Consider the following 23,844-nt stretch of genomic DNA (forward strand, 5'->3'; position numbering starts at 1 on the left):
TATTTTTACTCACCCACTGACTTCCTGTTCATTCAAGCACTGGTTCTTTCTTTTCCAATTCGCTTTAATAAGAGCTTTATTGAGGGGCACCTGGGTGGCTCAGTTGGTTAAGCATCTGACTTTGGCTCAAGTCATGATCTCACGGTTCGTGAGTTTGAGGCATGCATCAGGCTCTCTGGAGCTGTCAGCACAGAGCCCGCTTTGGATCCTCTGTCCCACTCTCTCTGCCCCTCCCCCACTCGGTCTCTCTCTCTTATCTCTCTCAAAATAAATAAACATTAAAAAATTAAGAGCTTTATTGAGATAAAATTCACATACCATAAAATCCACCCTTTTAAGGTATACAATTCAGTGGACCATCAGTTGTGCAACCATCACTGTATACTTCTAGAACGTTTCATCACCCTAAAAGAAACCCCACAGTTTCTCCCCACCTCCTTCTTCCCCTAGCTCCTGGACATTACTAGTCGACTTCCTTTCTCTATAGATTTAACCTATTCATAGGATATTTCATATAAATGGGATCATACAAGGTGTGGCTCCCTTGGGTCTAGCTTCTTTCATTCAGCATAATGTTTTCAAAGTTTGTCCATGTTGTAGCATGTATCAGTACTGCGTTCCCTTTTTATGGCCAGATAATATTCTATTGTCTGGATATACCACATTATTTATCCATTTAGCAGTTGATGCACGTTTGGGTTGTTTCAACCGCTTAGCTATTAGGAATAATAGGAACCTTTGGGTACATATTTTTGTGAGGACGTATGTTTGCAGTTTACTTGGGTGGTGTATGCTTAAGATTGGAATTGCTGAATCATATGATAATTTATGTTTAATATTTTGAGAAACTGCCAAGCTGTTTTCCAAAGCAGGTGATTCTTTTACAATCCCACCAGCAGTGTCTAAGGGTTCCAGTTTATCCGCATCCACATTTGCTGTTATCTTTTTTATTCTAACCATTCTGGTGGGTGTGAAGTCTTGTCTCTTTAGGGTTTTGATTTGCATTTCCCTAATGATGAAGATGCTGAGCATCCTTTCATGTGCTTATTGGCCAGTTGTATATCTTCCTCAGGTAACTATCTAATTACATCCTTTGCCCCCTTTTTAATTGAGTTGTGTTTTTATGTGTCGTACACTTTATATATTCTGGATACAAGCTCTCTATCAGATATATGATTTGCTGGTAGTCATTAAATACATCCTAAAAGTATTCTAAAGTCCAGCTTATCTATTTTTTTCTTGTTTTCTTGTATTTATGGTGTCTTATCTAAAAAACATTTTCTATTCCAAGGTCACAAAGATTTACTCCTATGTTTTCTTCTGAGAGTTTTATAGTTTACACTGTTACATTTAGGCATTTGATCCATTTTGAGTTAACTTTTGAGTCATAATGTGAGGTAGGCATCCAACTTCATTCTTCTGCATATGGATATCCATTTGTCACCTGCTAGTTACGGAGTTCTTATGCTGTGCCAGGTGCTATTCTTCGATTCTGGGGAAATGGAGATTAAGTAGAACATAGCTGTTGCCCTTCAGAAAGCTTATCATCATAGTAGGGGGAATCACTTGTAGAGAACAACAGCATGGTGAAATTATGTCTCGCCCCTAGAGTGGATATAGCAGATGGTAGCTGCTATAATAATAATAGCTATTATTGTTGTTAGTATAAATGTCAAAAGAGAGATTTATACAAAGTACTATGGCAGGACGAAGTGACTACATTTTCCATGTTTCAAGATTGGCTTCACTGGTAGCCACCCCCAACCCTTCCGGGGCCCAGGAAACAGGAGTACAGGGAGATAGGTCTCTTAAAGGGCAACCTTTTTGAGAGAGGGTGGACCTCAGGTATGTGTGTTATGGACATAGCTGGTCTCTTGAATAGAGGTTATGTGAACAAGGCTATGTGATTTCTGATTCCTTTTCAGTCTCTTCCCAAGAAAGAATGACTTCCTTCATTTGTGTATAGATCTCTATAGGTATTTGAGGGAATCAGAAAGGCCAATTGTGAATTACAAAGTATTTCTAATCAAGTACATAAGAGTATTGTCTTGAATATTACATAATTAGGACTTAAAATCTCTATTCCCTGGCAATCACATGGTGTGTCCTCAAATCAGCCTTATAAAGTGTAGACCAGTGGCTGATATTCAGATGGAAGTTATGGTACTCTTTGTGAAACATCATAAAATGTTAATTTATTTAATCCCATTATATGATCTAATCTCTTAGCGGCCAGAAGTATGGCTGTATGGCTGCATTATATATATTCTGCGCTCCACAGTATAAAAATTATACAGTTTTACAGAAAATAGTTTTAAGAAATCACTTTTCCGAGTTCTTCATTATACTAGCCATTTGTTCTGTCATCTGTTAGCACGTGTTAGCAGAAAAGTGAGAACAGGTGCCATAAGTTTAAGAACAATGTGTTGAGGAAAAAAATCCTTTAAATTGATCACATTCTAACAATTAACATAAGCTAATTTAAGCTATAAAATGCAGTTGCAGTTGTTTCAAAGGAGGATAATTTTAGAACCACTGATGTAGAGTTTAAATTTTAATTTAAATACATTGTATTTTATTTAGAAAATAAAGGTTTTAGTGTCTGGTTTTAATATCATCTATTGTATCAACTATGGATTTTCATTCAGTCTCAGTTCCATTCATCAGGCATTTATTTGCCTGCCTGTTATATGGAAGATACCCTGTCTTGGTGTACATCCTGAAGGATCTTATGGCCTGAGGAAGAAACATGGTCCAGTAGAGAACACATACATTGCTAGTTATGAGAAGCAGCAAACTGACAAATGCTCTAACAGAGTTATCAAGGGCTTCAAAAACAGGCCAGGAGAGATGCATTCAGATTCAGAATGGGGCAGATCTTTCTTGAGGACTTTCTTGAGGAGCTGGCCCCTGAGCTGGATCTTGAAGGGCCAGTGGAGACAGAATGGGAGGAGACCATGTGCACGAAGACTTTGAAAATACACATAGACAGGGTTGAGAGAGTGAAGTTAACATAGTGCACCTGGAGTATAGAATGAGTAGGGAATGTAGCAGGGCATTTTGCTGTCTTGATAATACCAAACCAATGAGTCTGGATTTGATTCTGTGCATATTAAGGAGATTTGGAGGGTTTTTGAGCAGGGTAGTGGCATGATCAGACCAGTTTGGGGATAGTTGAAGGATAGGTTGAAGGTGGAGAAGAAATTAAAGACCATTCTTGAGCGATAAAAAACCCATCTCATAATTAAAAACCCCAAAAGGTAGCTATCTTGTGATTTGAGGTATCTGATACAGAAGTTCATGTGTTTAGATTTCAATGGTTAATTATGCCTCCAGCGAACTGACTACTCCTCTTATCTGATATTTTTAGCATTGGCCAAGCTTATAAAGGATAACACTGATAAAGCATGAACTTCCTTTTTTTTTGGCAAGAATATCTTCTAAGTCAGTACCCTAGATTTTCTCCTTAAATGTCTCTTAGCCAAGGAAAAGAACCACCCAGGTTTGCATTTTAAAAACAGGACCAGGAAATGTGTTTATCAGCAGATAAAAACAAACGAAGGTGAGGCAGTATTGCAGGACTGTTAGGTAAGACTCAGTCCTTGGATTAGGACTAAATCTGGTTACCTGGGTTTGCAGTCCAGCTCTGCCACTTATAGGCTGTGTAACTTTAGGCATGTCACTTAACCAATCTGTGCCTCAGTTCTTTCATCTATAAAATGGAGATAGTGATAGTACTTGTCTCAGGGATTGTTAGGAGGATCAGATGAATCAGTACACACAAAGTGCTCCAAATAGTGCCTGACACATAATTAGAACTCCATACGTGTTGACTCTTATTATTCATTGTTGGGCAATAAAAATTAACTGCCTGTGACACATTATAGTTTCCAGAGCACTTTCACACACCCACTAAGTCACCCGAGCTCCGTGATCACCTTATGGCTACTGGTTATCCTAGCTGCCATGACTGCTAACAAACCACCCTGAAACTTAGAAACGTAAAACGACAACCATTTTATTAAGCTCACAGGTTCTCTGAGTTGGGAATTTGGACAAGATACAGCAGGACTTGCTCACTTCGGCGTCACAGTGTCTGTACCTGCAGCTGGAGAAGACTCTCAAATGGCTGGCGGGGGTGGGGGTGGGGGTGGGGAAACCCAGCAGCTGGGGCTGGATCAGCTGGGATGGCAGATCCACTGGACACAGCTTCGCTCACCTATCTGGCACTTTTGGTGGGATGGCTGGAAGACCAGGCTCAGCTCGAACAGTCACCTAAGCGTCCACATGTGCCCTCTCCACCATGGTGGCCTCAGCCTTCTTAGAGCATTTCTGCAGCAGAAGCCATGTGCCTTTTATGACCTAGCCTCAGAGGTCACATTGCAGACATGTGCCTGTCCTCTGTTGGTTGACTCAGTCACAGGCCCACCCAGATTCAAGGGAAGGAGACAGAGACCACACCTTTCGTTAAGAGATGTATCAAAGAATTTGGGATCATGTTTTAAAATCACCATACTGGTAGGGCGCCTGGGTGGCCCAGTTGGTTAAGCGTCTGACTCCAGCCATGGTCATGATCTCACATGTGGGATTGAGCCTCACATTGCGTTCTGCACTGACAGTATGGAGCCTGCTTCGGATCTTCTGTCTCCCTCTCTCTCTCTGCCCCTCCCCTGTTTGTGCTTTTTCTCTGTGTCAAAAATAAATAAACATTTTTTTAAAAATCACCGTACTGGTATTATTCCCTAATTCTAGATGAGAAAATTGAGACTCAACAGAGGTTAAATGATTTGCCTAGGGTCAGTTGCACATACAGTAACCAGAATAGTTAGGGAGAAGGGATAGGGGAAGTTTGGAGGAGGAGAAGGGCTTCAAACCTAATTCTTTTGATTCCAAATTTTCATTCTTTCAATTAGATTATTCATCCTCCTTCAACTTAGATACACTTACTAATCTGTGAAAGCTCAAAGAAAAAAAAGGTAGCTGCCTTTATGTGTATTAGGTAACTTTCCTAAAAAAGAGACAGATCCAAAAGTACAAGGTTTGCATTTATAAGAGCTTGTATACAAACTTCATATTTCAAGGAGGTCCTAAGTTGAGTTCAGTCCCAAGATTGGTCACAGAGCAACTTTGTGTAATTTCTCATCAGGAAAGATTTCTAAAAATGTACCAGAGCTTAACTGGGACTTCATTTGTTCTCTAGGAAAATCTCACCTGGCCATTGTCCAGCGGGTGAATAATGAGGGAGAAGGGGACCCCTTCTATGAGGTGATGGGCATTGTCACTCTGGAGGACATCATAGAGGAGATCATTAAGTCGGAGATCCTGGATGAAACTGACCTCTACAGTAAGTGCATGGCCTTGGCTGTTGTCTAAGGTCATCCTATTTCTTCTGAGACTGTCAGAGCTGGCTTAGTTTGATATAGGCTGTGAGAGGGTGTCAGGACAAGCCTATCATTGCTGTGTGTCATCCCCCAAATGCCAGGTGCTGGCATGGCAAGATACCCTGGCTTGAATCACCCTGAGTCACTGAGAACATGCTAGCTAGATGTTTATCAGGAGAGAACCTTCAGGAACCGAGCCAAGATTAAGAAGGGGACCTCCTGGCCTTTGGATGGAAAAAGAACTAGAGGAAACCAAGTGTGCCTCAGGTGGCCACTCTGCCCTTGTTTTTGTCCCCGGTGGTGTTTTGTTTTGTCTCTTCATCCACCTAGACGCAGAACCTAGCACTCCCTGGAACTGTTCCCACAGTCGGCTCACACCGCAGCGTCAGCATGCGTGGAGACTGCCATGAGATTGCCCACACACAACCTAAGCCAAAACCTTAAATACCCCTTCTTCGATACTGCTCTTCTCCCTCATGCTTTTTCAGCCCTACAGCCTGGTTTCTCATTCTCCCTTCCCATCCCCAGCACCCACCCTATCTCCTTTCTCCTCACCCTCCCACCCCCTGAGCCCTGAGGAACAATATGGACTCTATGTAGACAGTGACACTGCTTTTGGTTACTGAGCCTTGTCAAAGCTTTGGTTGCAAACACTACAAAGGCTTGCTGTGTCTGTGGGATGGGAGTGTTATCTAAATCTGTGGGAATCCCTAGGCCAGGAAGTATTTCCTCCTCCAAATTTCACTTCATGGGACAGCAGTCCCTTTTCCTTGCCTTGGATAGCCCATTCCATCCAGACCCCTGCCCTTATTTGCTAGAAGCAGCCATTCAGAAACTAGCTCCCAGTAGAAAAAGCTTTCATGCTGTAAGGCAGTGAGTGGTGCAGAAACATTACCTTCCCTTTAGACTTAGAAGCGATCAAAGTTAAAAGGTGGACCAGGCCTTGACAAAACATAGCAAGAGTGTCACAGTATCTGGTTTTATTGTGATACCATGGCCAGGCCCAACTTCTTCCAATAGGGATTAACCTCTACACCCCCCACCCCCATTCCCTTCTCCCTTCACCTCTGCCCACCACTCTTGATTAAAAATTCCCAAGTGTCTCAGGAGATATATTGAAGAAGGCATTCACACTAAAGTGTTAGTGGCTAATAGTAATGATAGTAGTCTAAATGAGTACATTCCTTCCTCCAGCATTTAACAACCTCAGCATTTAACAACTTTAATGCTCCCAATACTCACTGTTAAAATAATGGGAACAAAGAGGAAGATCAGATGAATGATTCTCCAGTGATGAAATGTTAAGTGGCATTCTGATGGAGAAGGAAGAGGGGATAGTTACGCAAGCATGTCATATAAATCCGAAGGTTGCTCACCAGTGAGAACAAAAGAATTGATCCGATACATGTATTTGCTGCTCTCTTGCTAAGCAATCCTCTATCTAAAGGAGAAGGCGTGGGTTTTCCTGCCCTTATAAATAAGCTTCTGGCATGATTCCTTAAAGCTGTCAGAAGGCCAAGGAACTGGGAATACGGTGTTTCTACTCACTTGACCCTGACCCACAGGACAGCCGGGTCTGCTTCTTGCCACTGTTGCTACCCAAGCAAAAGAAGCATTCAAGCAGCAGCCCAGAGTCCAAGATAGGCCCACGAGACAGCAGCACGATAGGAGGGCACTTTCTGACTTCTAAAAGGAAACCCAAACAGTGGGGCTGAAGTGAGCTCCAAAAGGAGAAGGACAATACCAGGGAGCCAGATTCTGGGGCCCTGGTTCTTTTCCTTGGGGTTCATTCCCTTTAATTTACACTGCATCCACTCAGCCTGCACTGAAAGTTCCCTGCAGCCCTTTTTGTCTCCAGGCCAAGTTTGGAGAAAACCCAAAATCCCTTTCTCTGCCCCCCCTTAGCGCTATGAAATAGGTGAGACAGTTCAAAATTTTACCCAAAACCTAAGGGAAAGCAAAAGACACATGACCAAAGAAAACATTCCCCCTACCCCTAAAAAAATATCTTTTAACACAAGTTTTAGAAAATAAGGGAGAAAAAATTAAATTGGAAAAAGCAGATATTCTCAATCAATATCACAGACTGTCTAGGGTCCCTCCAGGTCGTCTGAGAGCCCTGCCTAGAGAACCCCCTTGTAAGTTATAGGGCTCTCCCCATTCCTTCTCCTTTCTTCTTCCCTTGATTTTTTCTCAAGTCTCTCCTAGGGGAGAGGCTAGGGTTGGAGCAGGAGAACTGTCAGTGGGAAGAGGTGACCACCTATGTCCTTTGGGTGACATGCCTCGGGTGCTCAGGGCATGGTTTAAATCAGCAGGAAGAGACCTGGTGAGCCCAGCTCTGGGGACAAGAGAAGGGCAGAGGCAGAAACCTCCTGGGCTCTGCCAATCCCCTTTATGCTGAGAATGCTAGTCCCTCATGTATGAATGCCATTTTGTAATCATCTCACAGGTAGGTTCTGATTGGAGTCTCATAATAACTGCATGGCACGCATAGAAGTGTTATTGCTGATTATTAACCTCATTGTATTGATTAAAACACACACACTCTGATGCTTAGAGATGTTGCACAGCTTGTAAGGAAGGGAGCTGGCACTAGAGCCCCAGCCTTGGGGGTGCCAGGCCAGCCTGTCCCCTTTTCCACTCTACACCACCTAAGTGTAAATAATACTGAGACATGGCAGCGTCTGTCTCCCACCTTCAATCAACATCCTTCTGCTTCCTGGGAAAGAAGTTGTGATGTCACCTACAGTTGACACTTTGCAGAAATTCATGTGATCCCAAAGGATCTATTTGTCCCATGTGACTCTGGGGAAACTTCCAAAAATCACCAGCGATTCTGAGATAGTCGCCATCTGTCTCCTGTGATCCTACAGCCGACAATCGGAAAAAGCAGAGGGTCCCACACCGGGAGAGGAAGCGGCATGACTTCTCCTTGTTTAAGCTTTCCGACTCGGAGATGAGGGTGAAGATCTCCCCACAGCTTCTGCTGGCCACGCACCGCTTCATGGCCACAGGTATGACTCTGCCCACCTGTGTCTCCTCCCCAGGCAAGTAAAGCAGAATCTAGAAGGTGAAACCCACATACCAATCATTCTTAACCTAACCAGTGTGCAGCACAGACTGAGAACCACTGTCCCAGGGGATGGGGTGCCTTAGGTAGGGCCACAGGATGCCACATACTTTTCTTTTTCAGCCCCAGGCCTGATCTTGGGTGGAAGTGAGTACAACTCAACTCTGCTTTTCTCTCCTTTACTCTAGAAAAGAGCTAAAGGAACGACTGCTGCTATTTTCCCTTCCTCCACCTGCTTCCTGGCAGGAGCCGAGCTCCATCCTGTTGAAGCTGGGGTGCCCCCAAGGATCCTCCTGTTGAAGAGGGAAAGGCCCTGTGCCACCTAGCCACAAGGCCTGGGGTCCCATAACCTCCTAGGACCAGATAGGCTTGTGACCTTCAAATTCTTAAAATACAGAAGTCAATTGTGAATCTTGAAATCTCTAGAAAGAAAAAAAAAGCGAGAGGATCCAAATACAAATTTCTCCTTCTTGTAAAGCAGCTAAAATGTGTCTCTGATCCAGGCCTAATTAGGGTGCTGACTTAGAATGATCACACCCATGACTAAGTTCTGTTGTCAGTTAATCCAACATAGATTTATTGAGAATATAATGAGTGCTAATACTGTTCCGGGTGCCAACAAGTAGAAAAGTTTAAATTGGAGCTTCTTTAAAGTAGTTTTCAACATGTTTTCTGGTTCTGAATACAGATTTCACTACTGCCTGCCTGTTTTCCATCATATCACATCACATCCCATATAATATTTGGGGTACAACAGTGCTTCACATTTTTGATAACTTATCCAGTAATTAACTCTCTGTATTATTAACTTGGAATTTCATTTCTTTGTTTTTAAATTTTTTGTTTATTTATTTATTTTTGAGAGAGAGAGAGAGAGAGAGAGAGAGAGCACAGGTTGGGGAGGGGCAGAGAGAGAAAGAGAGAGAGAGAGAGAGGGAGACATAGAATCCAAAGCAGGCTCCAGGCTCTGAGCTGTCAGCCCAGATCCCCACACGGGGCTCAAACCCAGGAACTGTGAGATGGTGACCTGAGCAGAAGTCGGACACTTAACTGACTGAGCCACCCAGGCGCCCTGGAATTTCATTTCACTCAACAAATACATGTCCTACAAATAAGCCAGATTGAATTTTCTATATTTCATTTGATCACAGCATTTTTTTTAATTTTTTATTTATTTATTTTTTTTTTAATTTTTTTTAACGTTTAGTTATTTTTGAGACAGAGAGAGACAGAGCATAAACAGGGGAGGGGCAGAGAGAGAGGGAGAAACAGAATCCGAAACAGGCTCCAGGCTCTGAGCTGTCAGCACAGAGCCCGACGCGGGGCTCGAACTCACGGACCGTGAGATCATGACCTGAGCCGAAGTCGGACGCTTAACCGACCGAGCCACCCAGGCGCCCCTGATCACAGCATTAAAGCCTTTGTTGTTCACATGGCTTACTTATCTGTGCTCTTTTTTATCATTACTCTTTCTTCTTAAACCACTTTATTGAGGTATGATTGACATACAAAAAGTGGTTCATATTTAACACAAACAACTTGAGTTTGGAGATAAGTATACACCTGTGAAACTATTACCACAGTCTATGCCATAAACATATCCACTACCTCCAAAAGTTTCCTCCCACCCTCTTTATTATTATTTTTTATATGTTAGCATCAGATCCTATGCTTTTAGCACAATTTTAAGTATACAGTATAGTATTGCTAATTATAGGCACTAAGCTATGCAGGAGATCTCTAGGACTTACTCATCCTGCATAAAAAATTTTGCACCCTTTGACCAATACTTCCCCCAAGTCGCCCTCCCACTAGGCCTGGGCAACCCTGCTGTTACTCTCTGCTTCTATGAGTTTGACTATTTTAGATTCATCATGTAAGTGGTATCATACATAGTTGCCCTTATGTGTCTGGCTTATTTCATTTAGCATAATGCCGTCCAGGTTCAACCATGTTGTTGCAAATGGCGAAATTGCCTTCTTTTTTAAATCCACATACAACTGTAAATAAAATCAAGAAAAAAATAAGTAGCAAAACTGACATTTCCAAAATGGTGACCTGGTTCTCCAGTGTGCCAGCACAGAGATACACTCCCCAGAGGGCATGGCGAAAACCTGAGGCACACACTCAGGTTTAAGAACCACCCTCACCCCTTCCACCTGAGAGAATCACAAGAGCCCTGCCAGCTTGGTGCCCAGGAACATGAATGGAGGTGGCCCTAGATACATGCCCTGGTTTTGCCCATCCTGATTCCTCCACCTGCGATTCTTCCTCCCTCCCTATCTCCCCTAGAGGTGGAACCCTTTAAATCTCTGTACCTTTCGGAGAAGATCCTGCTCCGGCTCCTGAAACATCCCAATGTGATCCAGGAGCTAAAGTTTGACGAGAAGAACAAGAAGGCCCCAGAACACTACCTCTACCAGCGCAACCGCCCCGTGGACTACTTTGTGCTGCTTCTCCAGGTGAGTGGGAAATTTGGAGACCCTCTCAGGGCAGGACAAGGGCATCTCCAGGCTGGAGAGGAATGGCTGTGCCTCCCCAGTGCCAGGTTCGAAGACTGAGCTTGCTGCTTCAGGGCAAGGCCAGTTGGGGAGGACGTTTGTTCATGACCCACAGAAGGGGCCAAGTATGATTGGCTGGTGTCCTGGGAGTGGTGGGATCTTGATGGCATTTAGTCTAACCAGTCAGCAGTGTCGATGGTGGGGTGGGGTGGGTACTTTTCCAGCAGAGGGGTTCTGTGGCTGAACTTCCAAAACCATTGTCCTATAGAATCCCAAATGCCTCCTTGTCTGCTTAGAAATCCCCAGAAATGGAACTGTCCATTGCCCGCCCCCCAAACTGTAGATGATTCTTGTTTAAAGCCCTTCCCTCTGTCACACTGAAATCTCACCATATCGGACTCCCACCCACTCCTTGCTCCACTCCCTGGAGGCATTGTGGAACACATCCATTCTCTCTGCCACATGTCAGCCTTTGCACTCTCTCAGATCTTCTCCTCCTTAATAGGACCAGGAAGGGAACTGAAGACCAGATGAAAGAGGTGCGGCATCTTCCTGGTGCTCACATAGGTATCATCGCCTTCTGCCTGAGTGCCTGAATAGGCCTGGCGTAAATACACGTCATGTGTGGTTCCAGCTTGTGACGCTGCTGGCTCTCTGGCCTGGCTCCACCCTTAGTGCTATCACTGTTTCCCATCTCTCCTCAACAGAATCTTATGGACCCTAAATATAGTGATTGCCTTAAAATCTTAATTAAACTCAATCGACTTAGACATGGCCTCTCTTTGTTACAGTCCACCTACGGCCTGTCTGCTCTGACCCTGTGATGGGCCTCACACGCATCCTTCCAAATAACCTCAATAACATGATCTCCCTTCTCCAAAAGTAGAGATTTTCACTGCTGGAAATCAAGGAGGGTCTTGTTAAATTGTTGATATAACATAATGAACTCATATAATCTATTTTATGCTTAATGTAAACTTAACCATTTTCAAATAAAAGCTGGAGGGAGTAAAATGTAGTGGCAAGAGTATTGCTTCAGAAATTGGAAAGATCTGGCTTTAAGATTCCAGTATTGCCACTTCCTAACTAACCTTGACCAAGTCATTTAATCTCTCTGAGACTCTAATTGATTCTTCCATAAACTGGGGATAAAAGCAGTATGGGCCTCATAAGGTTGTGGGACTGAGTGAACAAGAATCTATGCGTGTGCATAACACTGTACTGGGCCCATAGACACACACTACATGCTACCCATTAGCTGTCATTATCACTGGTAACAAACAAGCTCCACACAGAATCAGATTTTGTCTCAACCAGACTTAGACATGGTCTACTCAGACCCCACTAAACCAGTGGGTCAGTTTACAGAGCCCAGGGCTAGCTGGTGCCTGGCCATTCATCATGAAAGGGCCATCATAGCATGCAAAGAGAGCTTGGTTATTCAGGACTGGATGCTCCTTTATGGACTAAGCAGTTAATTTACTGCAAAGGGCTACTGAGGTTGGAGGCACTGTTTTTGAAATGAGTCTGGACAGACTTCACATCTCCCTGGAATAAGAACGTGAGTCCACTTGTTATCCAGACAAAAGTGCTTAGGGTCATAGTCAGTAATAGGAGTGGAGGTGCTCGTACATGTACACCCTTAGCACAGTTCCTTCTTTCTCCAGGGTAAAGTAGAAGTGGAGGTTGGTAAGGAAGGCCTTCGCTTCGAGAATGGAGCCTTCACCTACTATGGTGTCCCAGCCATCATGACCACTGCTTGCTCAGGTATTCCTGTTCCCAAGTCTCAGGTTATTGGGGAAGCCATGGAATATTATAGGAAAGAACATCTGGGTTCAAGTCCGGACTCCTCTTAGGGACCCTGAACAAGCCATTTAACTTCCTAGGCTTTAGTTGCCCCCTCTGTAAAATGGGTATAAGAGTCATTTTTTATTAAGAGAGTTTGTTTGTAGAAGTACATGGTAGACTGTAACATTATCAAGTGTTAGGAGTGGATAGTGGATATTTTTCCATCCGAAAAGACAAGTTTCTTTTGCTTTTTACACTTCCATCTGATCGCCTGGTTTTTGCAGGGTTAATTGGTGCTGGGGGTGGGGTGGAAGAGGGGGCATTCCCACAAGAAGGTGTGTTTTCTGAACTGCCTCTGAAACACACTGCATCCTTCTGTCCTTAGATAACGATGTGCGGAAAGTTGGAAGTCTGGCTGGATCCTCTGTCTTTCGTATGTATCTCTCAAACCCCTCCCTCATCTGCCCCCATCGTAGTCCTGCCTCAGCCCACTCTGGGGACCTGGACTGAGCACTTTGAGCCTGGGCTGGGGCTAACACAAATGTTGGCAGCCTGTTTGTAATGCTCTGCCAAGAACACTGCCTCCTGCCAGGTACCCACAGACCACAGGTGCTTAGTTTCTGCATTTGCAATGTTTTCTGCTGCTTCTCTGCTCATGGGCAAGTGATGAGTGACGGGGAGCAAAGTATGGGGGTGGGGAGGGGGTGGGGCGGGACACCATGTGTTGTCACATGCTGGGGAATGAAGGCAGGTGTTTGGCGTGCTCTGGTGGAGGTTCAGCCTTTCCTTCTCTGCTGTGATATAATTCACCCACTGGCCTTTATTTGAAAACCCTAGTAAGTCATTGCTGTGTCTGTGGGGTCAGTAGGAAGTGACTGCAAGATCTTAGGATGTAAGTCCCAGGCTGGTACAATATGTTGCTTATCTACATCTCTTTCCTTGTCACCACATCTTAGCTGGTAGAGAGCTGGCTGCCAGCTGGCTGTGCATGTGAATGGTGGGGGCTGGCCCAGGGCTGATGGCTGGTCTGTTCTGCCCCTTCTGTGCTCTACCTTCTTGCTGTTTCATGTGTGTAGTTATTGCCCTTGCGTTTAGAAGGCATGGCATTTATTGGAATGTAAGTGTGATCCAGAAAGAATTATTTGTCTAGATTGCCTATTAATTTACTGGTCTGAATTTTGCATTGCTTTCAGCTGTTGGTGTTTACAAATGTGGCTATTTTAATGCCAAATGGGGTGTTTTCTCTTATTACAAAAGATACTTTACAAAGTGCACTATATCAGTATTTATCAGAGGGTTCCAAAGTTTGATATCACAATCCCTGGGATATGAAAGGTAGATACCATTTTAACACAGAGATACTGAAGAATTGCTCCAAATTACCCAGTGAGTTGATGACACCCAGATACATTCCAGTGTCCAAACTAGTTCACATAGCACAATGAAATACACATTTGAGACCCATCATGTTCCAGAATGCAACTTCTGTGTGGAAAGATTGGAACACTTTACAGTGTAATTCACAACCTAGCCCAGCAGGAGGCTGAAATGAAGTTGCAGTACCTGCCCATACCTAAGACATAGCCCAACATGAGCTGAAGATCTGTAAAATGTAAGATTATATACTTATATAAGCCAACAAATCTCAAGTTTGATGAAGGAAGCTCATCATCTTAGAACAAGAACTCTGGATGGGTGAGGGATGGGCTAGAGGACCAGGTAAATCTTGGTTCTTTAAAGATTTCCATCCATCATATTAGGGATTGCTCAAAGTGGAGTAATTCCTAGGATTCTAAATGTTACTTACCTCTGTTGGCCTTGTTCTGGCTCTTTCAGAAGACCAAAGGAGGTGGAAACAAAGAGCTACATGAGACTTCCCAGCCCACCTAATTTGAATGGCTTTTCTTAAAAAATATATGTGTGTATATATATATATACACATGTATATATTAGAAGTAGTAGAAAGATGTTATCTGGTTTCCTCCCTCCCTTTCTTCCTGTCTCTAGTTCTTTCTATCAAAATCCTTCCATTTTATAAGTGAGACAGGAGTAAACTTGCAACACTGACCTCTCCTTCAAAACTGGTTAACTAAAAAGTAGCATTAAACTCTTTCCCTCGCCTCACTTCTGAGCATCTTTATAAATCTTCAGAAGGAAAAAGAAATCGAATTAGCAGTATGGGTATGGAAATATTTTCTGTTGTCCACCCCCCCAAGCCCTCCCCAGTGTGAAATATCTGCCAGGGCCTCCACACCTCACAGTTGTCCCAGATGCGTCCTCAGCCCAGGGATCCAGCCACCTGGCATCTTTCACTGGCCAAGAACGTCAACCTGAAATCAAAGGAGAGCTTAAGGCAGTAAATTCTTATAGGGTCTTGGTCTAGCAAACTACCCCTGTCCTCAAAGCCAGCCTGTAGCTTTATTAGCCTTTGAAGGAGATAAATGGGATGACAGATTTGCCAGAGCACTGGTCCTGGGACCTATGCCTCGGAATTGAACTTGAGGTTATGAGTAAGTCCCCCTGGTTTTCCTGTGTAGGGCAAAGGGAACACAGCCAGCACTGTCTCGTCTATCTTGGGTCTGATTGCCAAGGACCCAGGAGGACCACAGTGAGCCTAGAACTCTGAAGGAACCAGGCTTGAGCTCAGGGTAGAGGGAACGGCTGCCCACAGGGTGAGGTAGGCAGGGATAGACTGTCTCCCACCTGTTTGGTGGAGTATACATTTAATTTGCAGCCCAGGAAGCTCTAGGATGCTTCTTGAGACTATGGAGTTTCTTATTCCAGTATGTCTCACTACATTAGGAGCCAATATTCTTCGACATCTGGTGTTAGAGTAAATGATTATTAGGTAGGTATAAAGCTCTCCCACTCCCCTGCATATATGGGTAATTTCAGTAAAATCGTCTGGTGCAGCAGATAAGGCTACAGAAGTTGCATGTTTTGGTGTGCTGTTACCTGCAGACTGATTTCATTTAGTCCCCAAGGAAGGGGGCTCTCAGAATAATCGTGTAAGAACCCGGAAGACAGATTCCCAGACAGAAACACCCCTCGACCTAGCAATGCACCATTCTTCCCCAGTGCTGTGACCACCGAGGAGCTCCTAGGAGCCTGAGGCAGGAGGATTCCGCTTCCTTAAGGCCGCCCCTTGTAGGAGCGTGCACTTGCTTTTAGCCTTCCCACAGGTCTGGCAGTTGGGAGAGCCTGGTGCTGATGCGGTGCTGGACGCCCAGTGCATTTGCTGGCTCAGAGAGAATGCCGCATACACACAGTCCCTGCCAGGACACTGCCTGTTCTTGACAGGTCTCATTCCCTCTAAGATTACTGCACATCTTTTCAGAAGACTTTCAACAGACTCTGTTTTATGTTCCTCCTTCTGGAGAGTGACTTTGTGAGAGGATGCAATTTCCCTGTTTTCAGAAGCGGAGAAATGTAACGTTGTGAAGATTCAAGAACAGCATGACTTACACACTTTGCTCTTTGTCTTTCTTTTATGTTTATCTTCCCTTTTGCATCTCACAAATCCTTGGCCCTTGACTCTTTAGTGCCTGTCTCTGTGTCTCGTACCTTCGCCTTCAGCAGAGGGGACTCTCTGGCGGGCTCCCCAGGTAAACATGCATGGGTGTTTCGGGTGTCCGTAGATCCTGTAGGGTTCTCAGGAGGCCTTTGGTCTCTGTCACCATCCTGTGAGAGAACTAGTCTCTCCCAGCAGGCACGGCCATGACTAAGGCATAGCACGCCACACAGGTAACACTCATTTGCACATACAGCCCAGGGATTGCTGGTTCAATGGTGACACTTGGGTTCAGCTCCCCGGGATGTCTTTGTGTGTGTACAGGGAGAAATGATGGGCTGAGAGATGGTGTGAGCTTTCCTGTCATTTGTCTGACTGCAAAATGGAAGATGAGGAGTGCAGCAGGAGCAAAATAGAGACAATGGAATACTGTTCTTTATTACTACCTGTTTTTCCTCCACCTTTTGTTCTATGTGGTCTCTGCCTTTAGCTAACCCATCCTCCTCCTCCTCCTCATAATGTTACCCAGTAGTGACCATATTCTCTCTGGCCTTACTCATACAAAGAATATGTGTAAAACTTTCAAAACAACTTTTCATTAGGTTTAACCTCTGTTGTTAATTAAATAAAAGATGCTGGGTTTCTTTTTAACTGGGTCAAGCAGCTCCTCACAGAACTATATAGTAACTCAAGGACTGAGTAGAATGTAATACATCTAAATAAGCAATTAAGTGTTTGTATTGTTTTCATCTCGAGAGGTTGCTCTCTTAGGCTCATGGAGTAAGTAATGACGAAACCAAGAATTTACTTGTTAAAAGTTAGAATGTGAAAACACAGTCCAGTTCCCTGTATCCTCCACATCTGTCTCCCTTATCCCAATGCTACAGTATGATTCTGAGGCCTTACCATAACCTCAGTCATCAAGAATCCAGTTATGTTTTGCTATCTGTACAGTAGACCCTCAACTTTCAAAAAGGCTATGCCCTGACACCCCAAGCCCCCAAGTTTGCAATTTCAGAAATATTTATGTTGACTCCTGCTTTCTCCCAAATCACATTTTTCCCATCAAAAATCATCTGGTTCCCATGTTTATCTGTACAAGACAAGTCAGTCACCTTCTCAGATTTCACCAAGGTTTCCTCTCTCACTTAATGGTGATCTTCCACCAAGAAATAAAATTTTTCTCACTTTGTGAGAGCTCATGCCTTCATGATGACCATAGGCCAGCTCAGTCGATGTGGGATGCCGGGCTGGTGCCTTCACCAGCTAACTGGTCTGCTTCTGCCTGCCGGCACAATTAGAAATGACCACATCATGGACCTTCAAGATCCTTCACACTCAGGGAGTCTCAGCAAATGAAGAGTGTGTTATGAAGTTTCAGCTGAAACGGAAGATGCACATTTTTCAACCAAATAGGATCAAAGCAACGTTGTAGTCTCCTTTTAAATAACCCTCAGTTAACCAGACAAGCCAGTTCATTTTAACTTTCCGGTTAAAGGAAGGTTCACTCTAGTTCATTGATATTTATTATGAAAAACTTGATGGTAACCCAGTTGTCAGACCAAGATGAGGGTGATTCGTTCCTGCTGTGTGACACACACCCCCTCAGGAGCTGTTGCTACTTCTAATGCAACCCTCGTTCGCGCCATCTGCCCCTGAGAGCTCTTTTAACCATCCCGCCTCATTTTCCATGACTGGCTGTTCAACCCAAAGGAAACTGGCAGGCCACACAGCATGGCCAGCTTCTTCCAACCTTCGGTTTACCTCTGCAGAGTGGAGCAGTGACAGTGCAGGAAGAGGAAAGAAAAGTCATGGGTGCCTTGCTTCTCCTTTGATTCTTTCCTCCTCACCTCCTTTCATCCAGTCCCCTTTTGCCTGGCCCCATACTTGATTTATGATCCAGATACAGTTATTTACATATATTACGTCTTACCCCCATCTTACACAGAGGAGTTGAGAAATCGTGGAAATCAATAGGGCCTTTAAGTTTAAAAAGAACTCTATCATTTTATTTGATCCCCACAACCACCGTAGGAGATGCGAAGGAATTATTGTTGGAAAACAACAGATAAGGAAACAGGCTCCGAAAACTTTAAGCCATCGATCAGTATCACAGGTGTGGTGACGAGGTGGAAGGGTGAGGACTGGAATCCAAATCTCTCTCTATTTTTTAATTTTACGTTTATTTTTTTCAAATTTTTCCAATTGTTTTTTATTCTTAACCAAAGTTTCCAATTGGAAAGAATAAGTTACAGGAATCAAAGGCAGAGCATACTCGCATGCAGTCAGTGATAGTGTGATAGTGATGTAATGAGACAGATGGTGGCTACCCTTGTGAACATAGCATCAGATATAAACTTGTCATCAGATATAAACTGAGTTGTACACCTGAAACCAGTATAACCGTGTGTCAGCTATACTCAAAAAAAGAAAAAAGTTTCCAGTTTTATTGAGACATAATTGACATACAACATTGTGTAAGTTTAAGATGTATGTGATATGTACGGGTATGTATTGCAAAATTCTTTCTTATTTTAAATCCCAGTGTAGTTAATGCACAGTGCTATATTAGTTTCAGGCGTACAATATGGTGACACGTGGCATTTAAGAAACAACAAATGAGCAAAGGGAAAAGAGACAAATCAAGAAACAGACTCTTAACTATAGAGAACAGTTCAGCTGATGGTTAACAGAGGGGAAGGGGTGAAGGAAAGAGGGAAATAGGTGATGGGGATCAAGGAATGCACTTGTCTTGATGAGCACCCGGTGATGTATGGAATCCAAGTCTTCTAGGTCCCGCTCTCTTATTGTCTGGACCTGGCTGCCCCTCTGAACATGGGCATTTTGTGCCGCCTAGAGGGCTGTGACTTATTAGCATTTTGAAAGCAGTTGTGCTAATGAATTATGGTGCTCACAGTGGATGGAGGCCACCAGTCCCTGTGCCAAATATTGCCACCATTGTCCATAGCAGTTTCTTTCTATTTGAACTTTAGGTTTGAAATAAGGAGAGCGGAGTGGTTTTGTACATTGCTTCTAGTGCGTGATGTAGTTAGCCAGCTTTGCAGGTGCTTTCATTTAAAAAGTAAACTTCTGATCAACCCACTGAGAGTACACGGCTCCATTGCAGTTACCATTCCCTCTCCCCAGAGTCATCCTTTTTTTATTTCCCCAGGGGAGATGATTTTGAGTTCCCCATGACAATCCTTCCAAATCCACAAAAGCACAGAGGCAGGAGAGAGGTCAGAAGCAAGGAGTCTTTTTCAGTGTTCAGCTGACCATCTGAAATGCGCTTTGAGATCGATGGGACAGTTTCCTCCCAGAATATATAGCGAGTCTCTAAAAATAATCCTTTTACTTTGTGAAATGTGGTAAGTGGAAATATTCCTTTGGTTTGGCTTTTGTGTAGTAAACATTTGGGAACCATTAAAGCTCCATGTAATGTGAGCGAGTTCATCTGGGCTCCTAACTCGGGCTGATTTGCAGAGTTCACATTATAGCTCTGACAGAGAGCTTTTGGCATTTGGTTGTCTGATGTTGAATATTACCCCAGAATGATGAATTTTAATATTCCTAGTTTGTACTATTCTAGGTCTATGTAATTAAGCTCCCCATCCAGTCTGGGGAACACAGATGGCCCATGGCACAGTGACCATGACCAAAGAGGGCTGTTCCCCCTTGCCCCTCACTGATGCTCCAAAAGATAGAAGCAGGAAGCCACTGAAGCCTACTTTCCCCTTGGATCCCCAGACTGAAAAGGGAAGTGGGGTATTCTTCTGTATCATGGGTTCTGCTCCAGGTACAGGTGTCATGAGTGAGGCAAGTGTCCCAGAGCTGTGTATAGAGTCATGGGGCCCCATCTATCGGTGCAGAGGAGATTCCATCCAGCCCCAGTTACAGTGTAAAGTCCTCTTCTGCCCCCTCTCCAACCCCACACCCAATTTTACCCCAGGGCCTTCTCCACCCAACCTCAATAACTCTAGCTTACTATCTAGGACAGATATCCCTTGTAGACTTACCATGAAAGGGCTGTAGGAATGAGGTCTATCACACTTCTCCCCAGCACTTAGGAGTCTAGAGCAGAAAACCCTGCTCCCCACCGCCCAGTCTCTCCAGGGCCAGCTCGAGGGTGTAATATAATAGCAACAGTGAACAAGGGATATGTTGGCTGTTCCCTCCTGTTGAGGGATTCTGTGGTCAGTTTTATGATCACTGTTTGATCAGTCCCCTCTTAGACCTCTCTGACTATAGTTAGGATTTTCCTCTTTACTCCCCCAACTGGGCCCCTGCTCTTAGGAAATGCCAAGGGGAATTATACAACTTGAACTAGTTTGCCATGCTGCTGGGACACTCGTCTGTTACTGATTTCTTCTCTTTTTTTTTATTAAAAGCATTTCCATTCCCCTTGCTCAGAAACCTCTGAGTGTATGTGCACAATTACCAAGATGCCGAGTCATCAGCATCCTACCTATTGAGGAATGTCAGGCTCTGGGACACGAAAACATTGATCTTGCACAACACTCAGATGAGCTGGGACTTTCTTTGTCATGAAATGAGGGCTCTTTTCCTTTTAAAAATTGCTTTTATAGGCCTGACCCTTGTAAGACAGTTGTATCTTTTGCTGTTGGGAATCCTTTGGGATTTTGAATAAACCTTCAATAGCATTGTTCTGACTTTAAAAAACAAAACAAAACATGTTTCTCCTCCTAGCCCAACTGCGATCTTGCTTGCATGTGACATGTGGTCCCTGTGAGTGACAGCAGAGTGGCAGTGAGGACAAGAGCCCTGGGGGGAACGGGGATATAGTGGTGGCCCCTGTGTCCAACAGTGTGAATGTGGTTCAGGCAGAGCCTTCTATGGATGGAAGTGGTCTAGTACATAGATGGGCCTGTGTTTCTCTGCCATCCTTCTGGAATGTGCCTGGGATTGTGATATAAGGGATGAGGCTGTGGAACAGCAAATGTGGGGTATGTCAAGCCTGTGTCCCACCAGGCAAAGTGGATGGTTATCGGGGAGAGATGGTTATTTCTCAGGGAAGCTGCATGCACAGCCCTGCTCACACTCTGTCCCCTTGTTCCAAATGGACTTGAGGTAAGGTAGGGTAGGGTACTTGACCACCAGGTCAGGGTAGGGTTTTCCACACTCCACGCACACGACAAAGAAGCCCCCCTCCTGCAGGACTGCTGGCCCTGCTTTTCCACAGCAGCTCCCCTGAGGAAGCACCATCGACTTACTTAGCAGCCACCACCCCAGAAAAGCCACAGAGAGTCTGGCCACACCAGAACCCATCAGCTTGTTTTCAAGAGGCCAGAACAAGAAATGAAATGCATATTTTTCTGCCCAATCACCTGGGTGCTTTGCTCTGTTCTTTGTGGCACCACCACTGTCCTTCTCAGTCCTTGGTCACTGTGGAGGGGGGTCTGGCCTGCCATCAGCCAGTGGATAGGTAGGGCCCTAGAGACCTGAGTCCAGGATTCCTGGTTTTACATGCTTTTATTAAACAGACAAAGTCCTCATTTTCCCTGTGACCTCTTCCTCGAGTTACTGGGCCAAAGCCTGAGGCCTCTTGGTACCCTGGATTCTCGCTGCCCACTCTCTGACTCTCTCCAGCTACAGTTTTGGAGTGTCCTTCTATCCACCCCTAGCTTCTTGGAGAAGTCAACTTCCCCAGAATGGCTTTAAGTTGCAAAGGAAAGGCTTTCTAATCCAGGATGATTTGAGAGCTCTGAAATCTTTTTTTAAACAAAATTTAGATTCTAAATAAAACCTCTTCAGTGGACCCTTAGGTGCTGATTCATTTATTCTGTACATTTTTATTGAGCACCTACTCTAGGCCAGGCACAGTGCTAGGTACTGGGTGTACAACAATGACCAGAAAAGACCAGGTCTTTGCCTTTATGGAATTTAGCACTGAACTGAGTAGACGTAACAAGTACAAACACATAATGAATTAAAATGTGTGAAAAGTACTTTGAAGGAATGAACAAGGGACAGTGATAGAAGAAAACGGGAAACCTCAGTTCAGCCAAAGTCTTCAGAGAAGTTGGCTTTCAGCTGAGACCTAATGACTGAGAGCCAAGCAGTGGGGGTGGGGGTGAAAGGGGCAGGGTGGGCAGTAGAAATGCCATCCTCTGAGGTGGTGAGGAAAGGGGAACACTTGCATGGTTGAGAGGAGCAGAGCAAGCAGGGGAGGGGAAGAGAGTTCCCAAGATGAGACCAGACAGGAAATCGGGAGTCAGGTCATGGGGGACATTAGGGATGAAGCAAGGAATTCAGATTTTATTCAGACTAAATAAAAGAAAGCTTATTTAATGTGCTTCTGGCAGCTGAGGTGATCATAAGCTTATAAGCGGAGAGATGGGACTGCAGTCCAGGTAAATGGGACTTGAGTGGGGACAGACATAGATGCCCAAGGGCTTATTATGTCAGAAGTAGTAGAGGTGAGAGGGCCTGGTGTGGGACTGGGGAGCGGCAGGAGTCAAGGGCACCCCCCAGGTTCCTGGTATAAGTGACAGAATATATGTAAAGGGCACTTACTGAGAAGGGGGAGCTGGAAATAAAATCCTCAATTCTATAATCCTATCAAGGCAGCGATTGTTATGGCTCTAATGAGAAAAAATGATTCAGCCTATTGTTATTTTACCCTTTGCACTAGTTTGCCAGACAACAATAACAGCTTGCAGCTAAACAGACCATCAACCCTCAAGGACTCAGCTCCAAATACATGCTAATCAATTATCTTGATTGATGGCACCATTATCTCAGGAGACAGAATTAAATTCCCGAGGTCCTGCCCTAGAAGAACAAGGAGCGGAATCTCTGAGGAAGTGGACTCTGCATTTGAGCCCCTGAACTAAATCTGTGTCAGGAGAGGCTGACGGCACACCCTCCCCTTTCTGGGAAGAAATGCAGAGTGGCATTTGTTGGGAAGCAGAGGGGTGGAGGGGGCTTGACAGTCTCTCCTTCAGGTTTATTCTGCGGTTGAGATTCTGCTAGGGTCACCACAAGACCCTCTCTTCCGTTGATCTGGGGAAGATAGTTCACACAATCCATTTTGAAACCAAGTGATGTGGTCTTAATTGAACTTTCCCTAGGAATGTTTCTTGAAAGTGGTAAAAAAAAAAACAAAAAAGCAAAACAAAACAAAACAAAACTGACTCTGAACATTGAGATGCCTTTGACAGAAGTCCTGGGGGTTATTCCAGTATTCTGTTCCCCCACCCCCACTTAGGCCTAGATGGAATCCTGCCCTAGACACACTTTAGAGGACCCCCGTTTAGTCCTTCTTAGTCCCAGCCCTCCATGCAGGTGAGGAGTTCATAGGACCAAAGAGATGTGCCCACTGAGAGCCCTTGTTCTTCCTTCGGGACCACATTTCAGATACAGAATCCTGAAATTCCTCACCTAAACCTCCCGGTGGGGGCACGGGGGGGGCGGATAAGGAGGCTGGGAAGCCCCTAGGGTAGGGGCCATTTGTCTCCATACAACCCTGTTTTATGTTTTATATTTTAGCAGAAAACTCTAAGGAGTTGGAGTTGGCCTTCCAGGTTATGTTATGTTATGTTATGTTATGTTATGTTATGTTATGTTATGTTA

At 44.4% G+C, this 23,844-nt stretch overlaps 1 protein-coding gene across 1 annotated transcript in view; it reads left to right on the forward strand.

Moving 5' to 3' along the window:
* Positions 1–23,844, forward strand: part of CNNM1 (cyclin and CBS domain divalent metal cation transport mediator 1) — a 58,623-nt gene that overhangs the window by 19,743 nt on the left and 15,036 nt on the right. Inside the window, exons 2-6 of the mRNA XM_049645560.1 lie at positions 5,201–5,344; positions 8,255–8,395; positions 10,744–10,913; positions 12,620–12,719; positions 13,126–13,173. Coding sequence (XP_049501517.1) covers positions 5,201–5,344; positions 8,255–8,395; positions 10,744–10,913; positions 12,620–12,719; positions 13,126–13,173 — 603 coding nt within the window. The remainder of the gene's footprint in view (positions 1–5,200; positions 5,345–8,254; positions 8,396–10,743; positions 10,914–12,619; positions 12,720–13,125; positions 13,174–23,844) is intronic.

The sequence above is a fragment of the Panthera uncia genome, chromosome D2, assembly GCF_023721935.1.
Source record: "Panthera uncia isolate 11264 chromosome D2, Puncia_PCG_1.0, whole genome shotgun sequence".
NCBI classification, from domain to species: domain Eukaryota; kingdom Metazoa; phylum Chordata; class Mammalia; order Carnivora; family Felidae; genus Panthera; species Panthera uncia.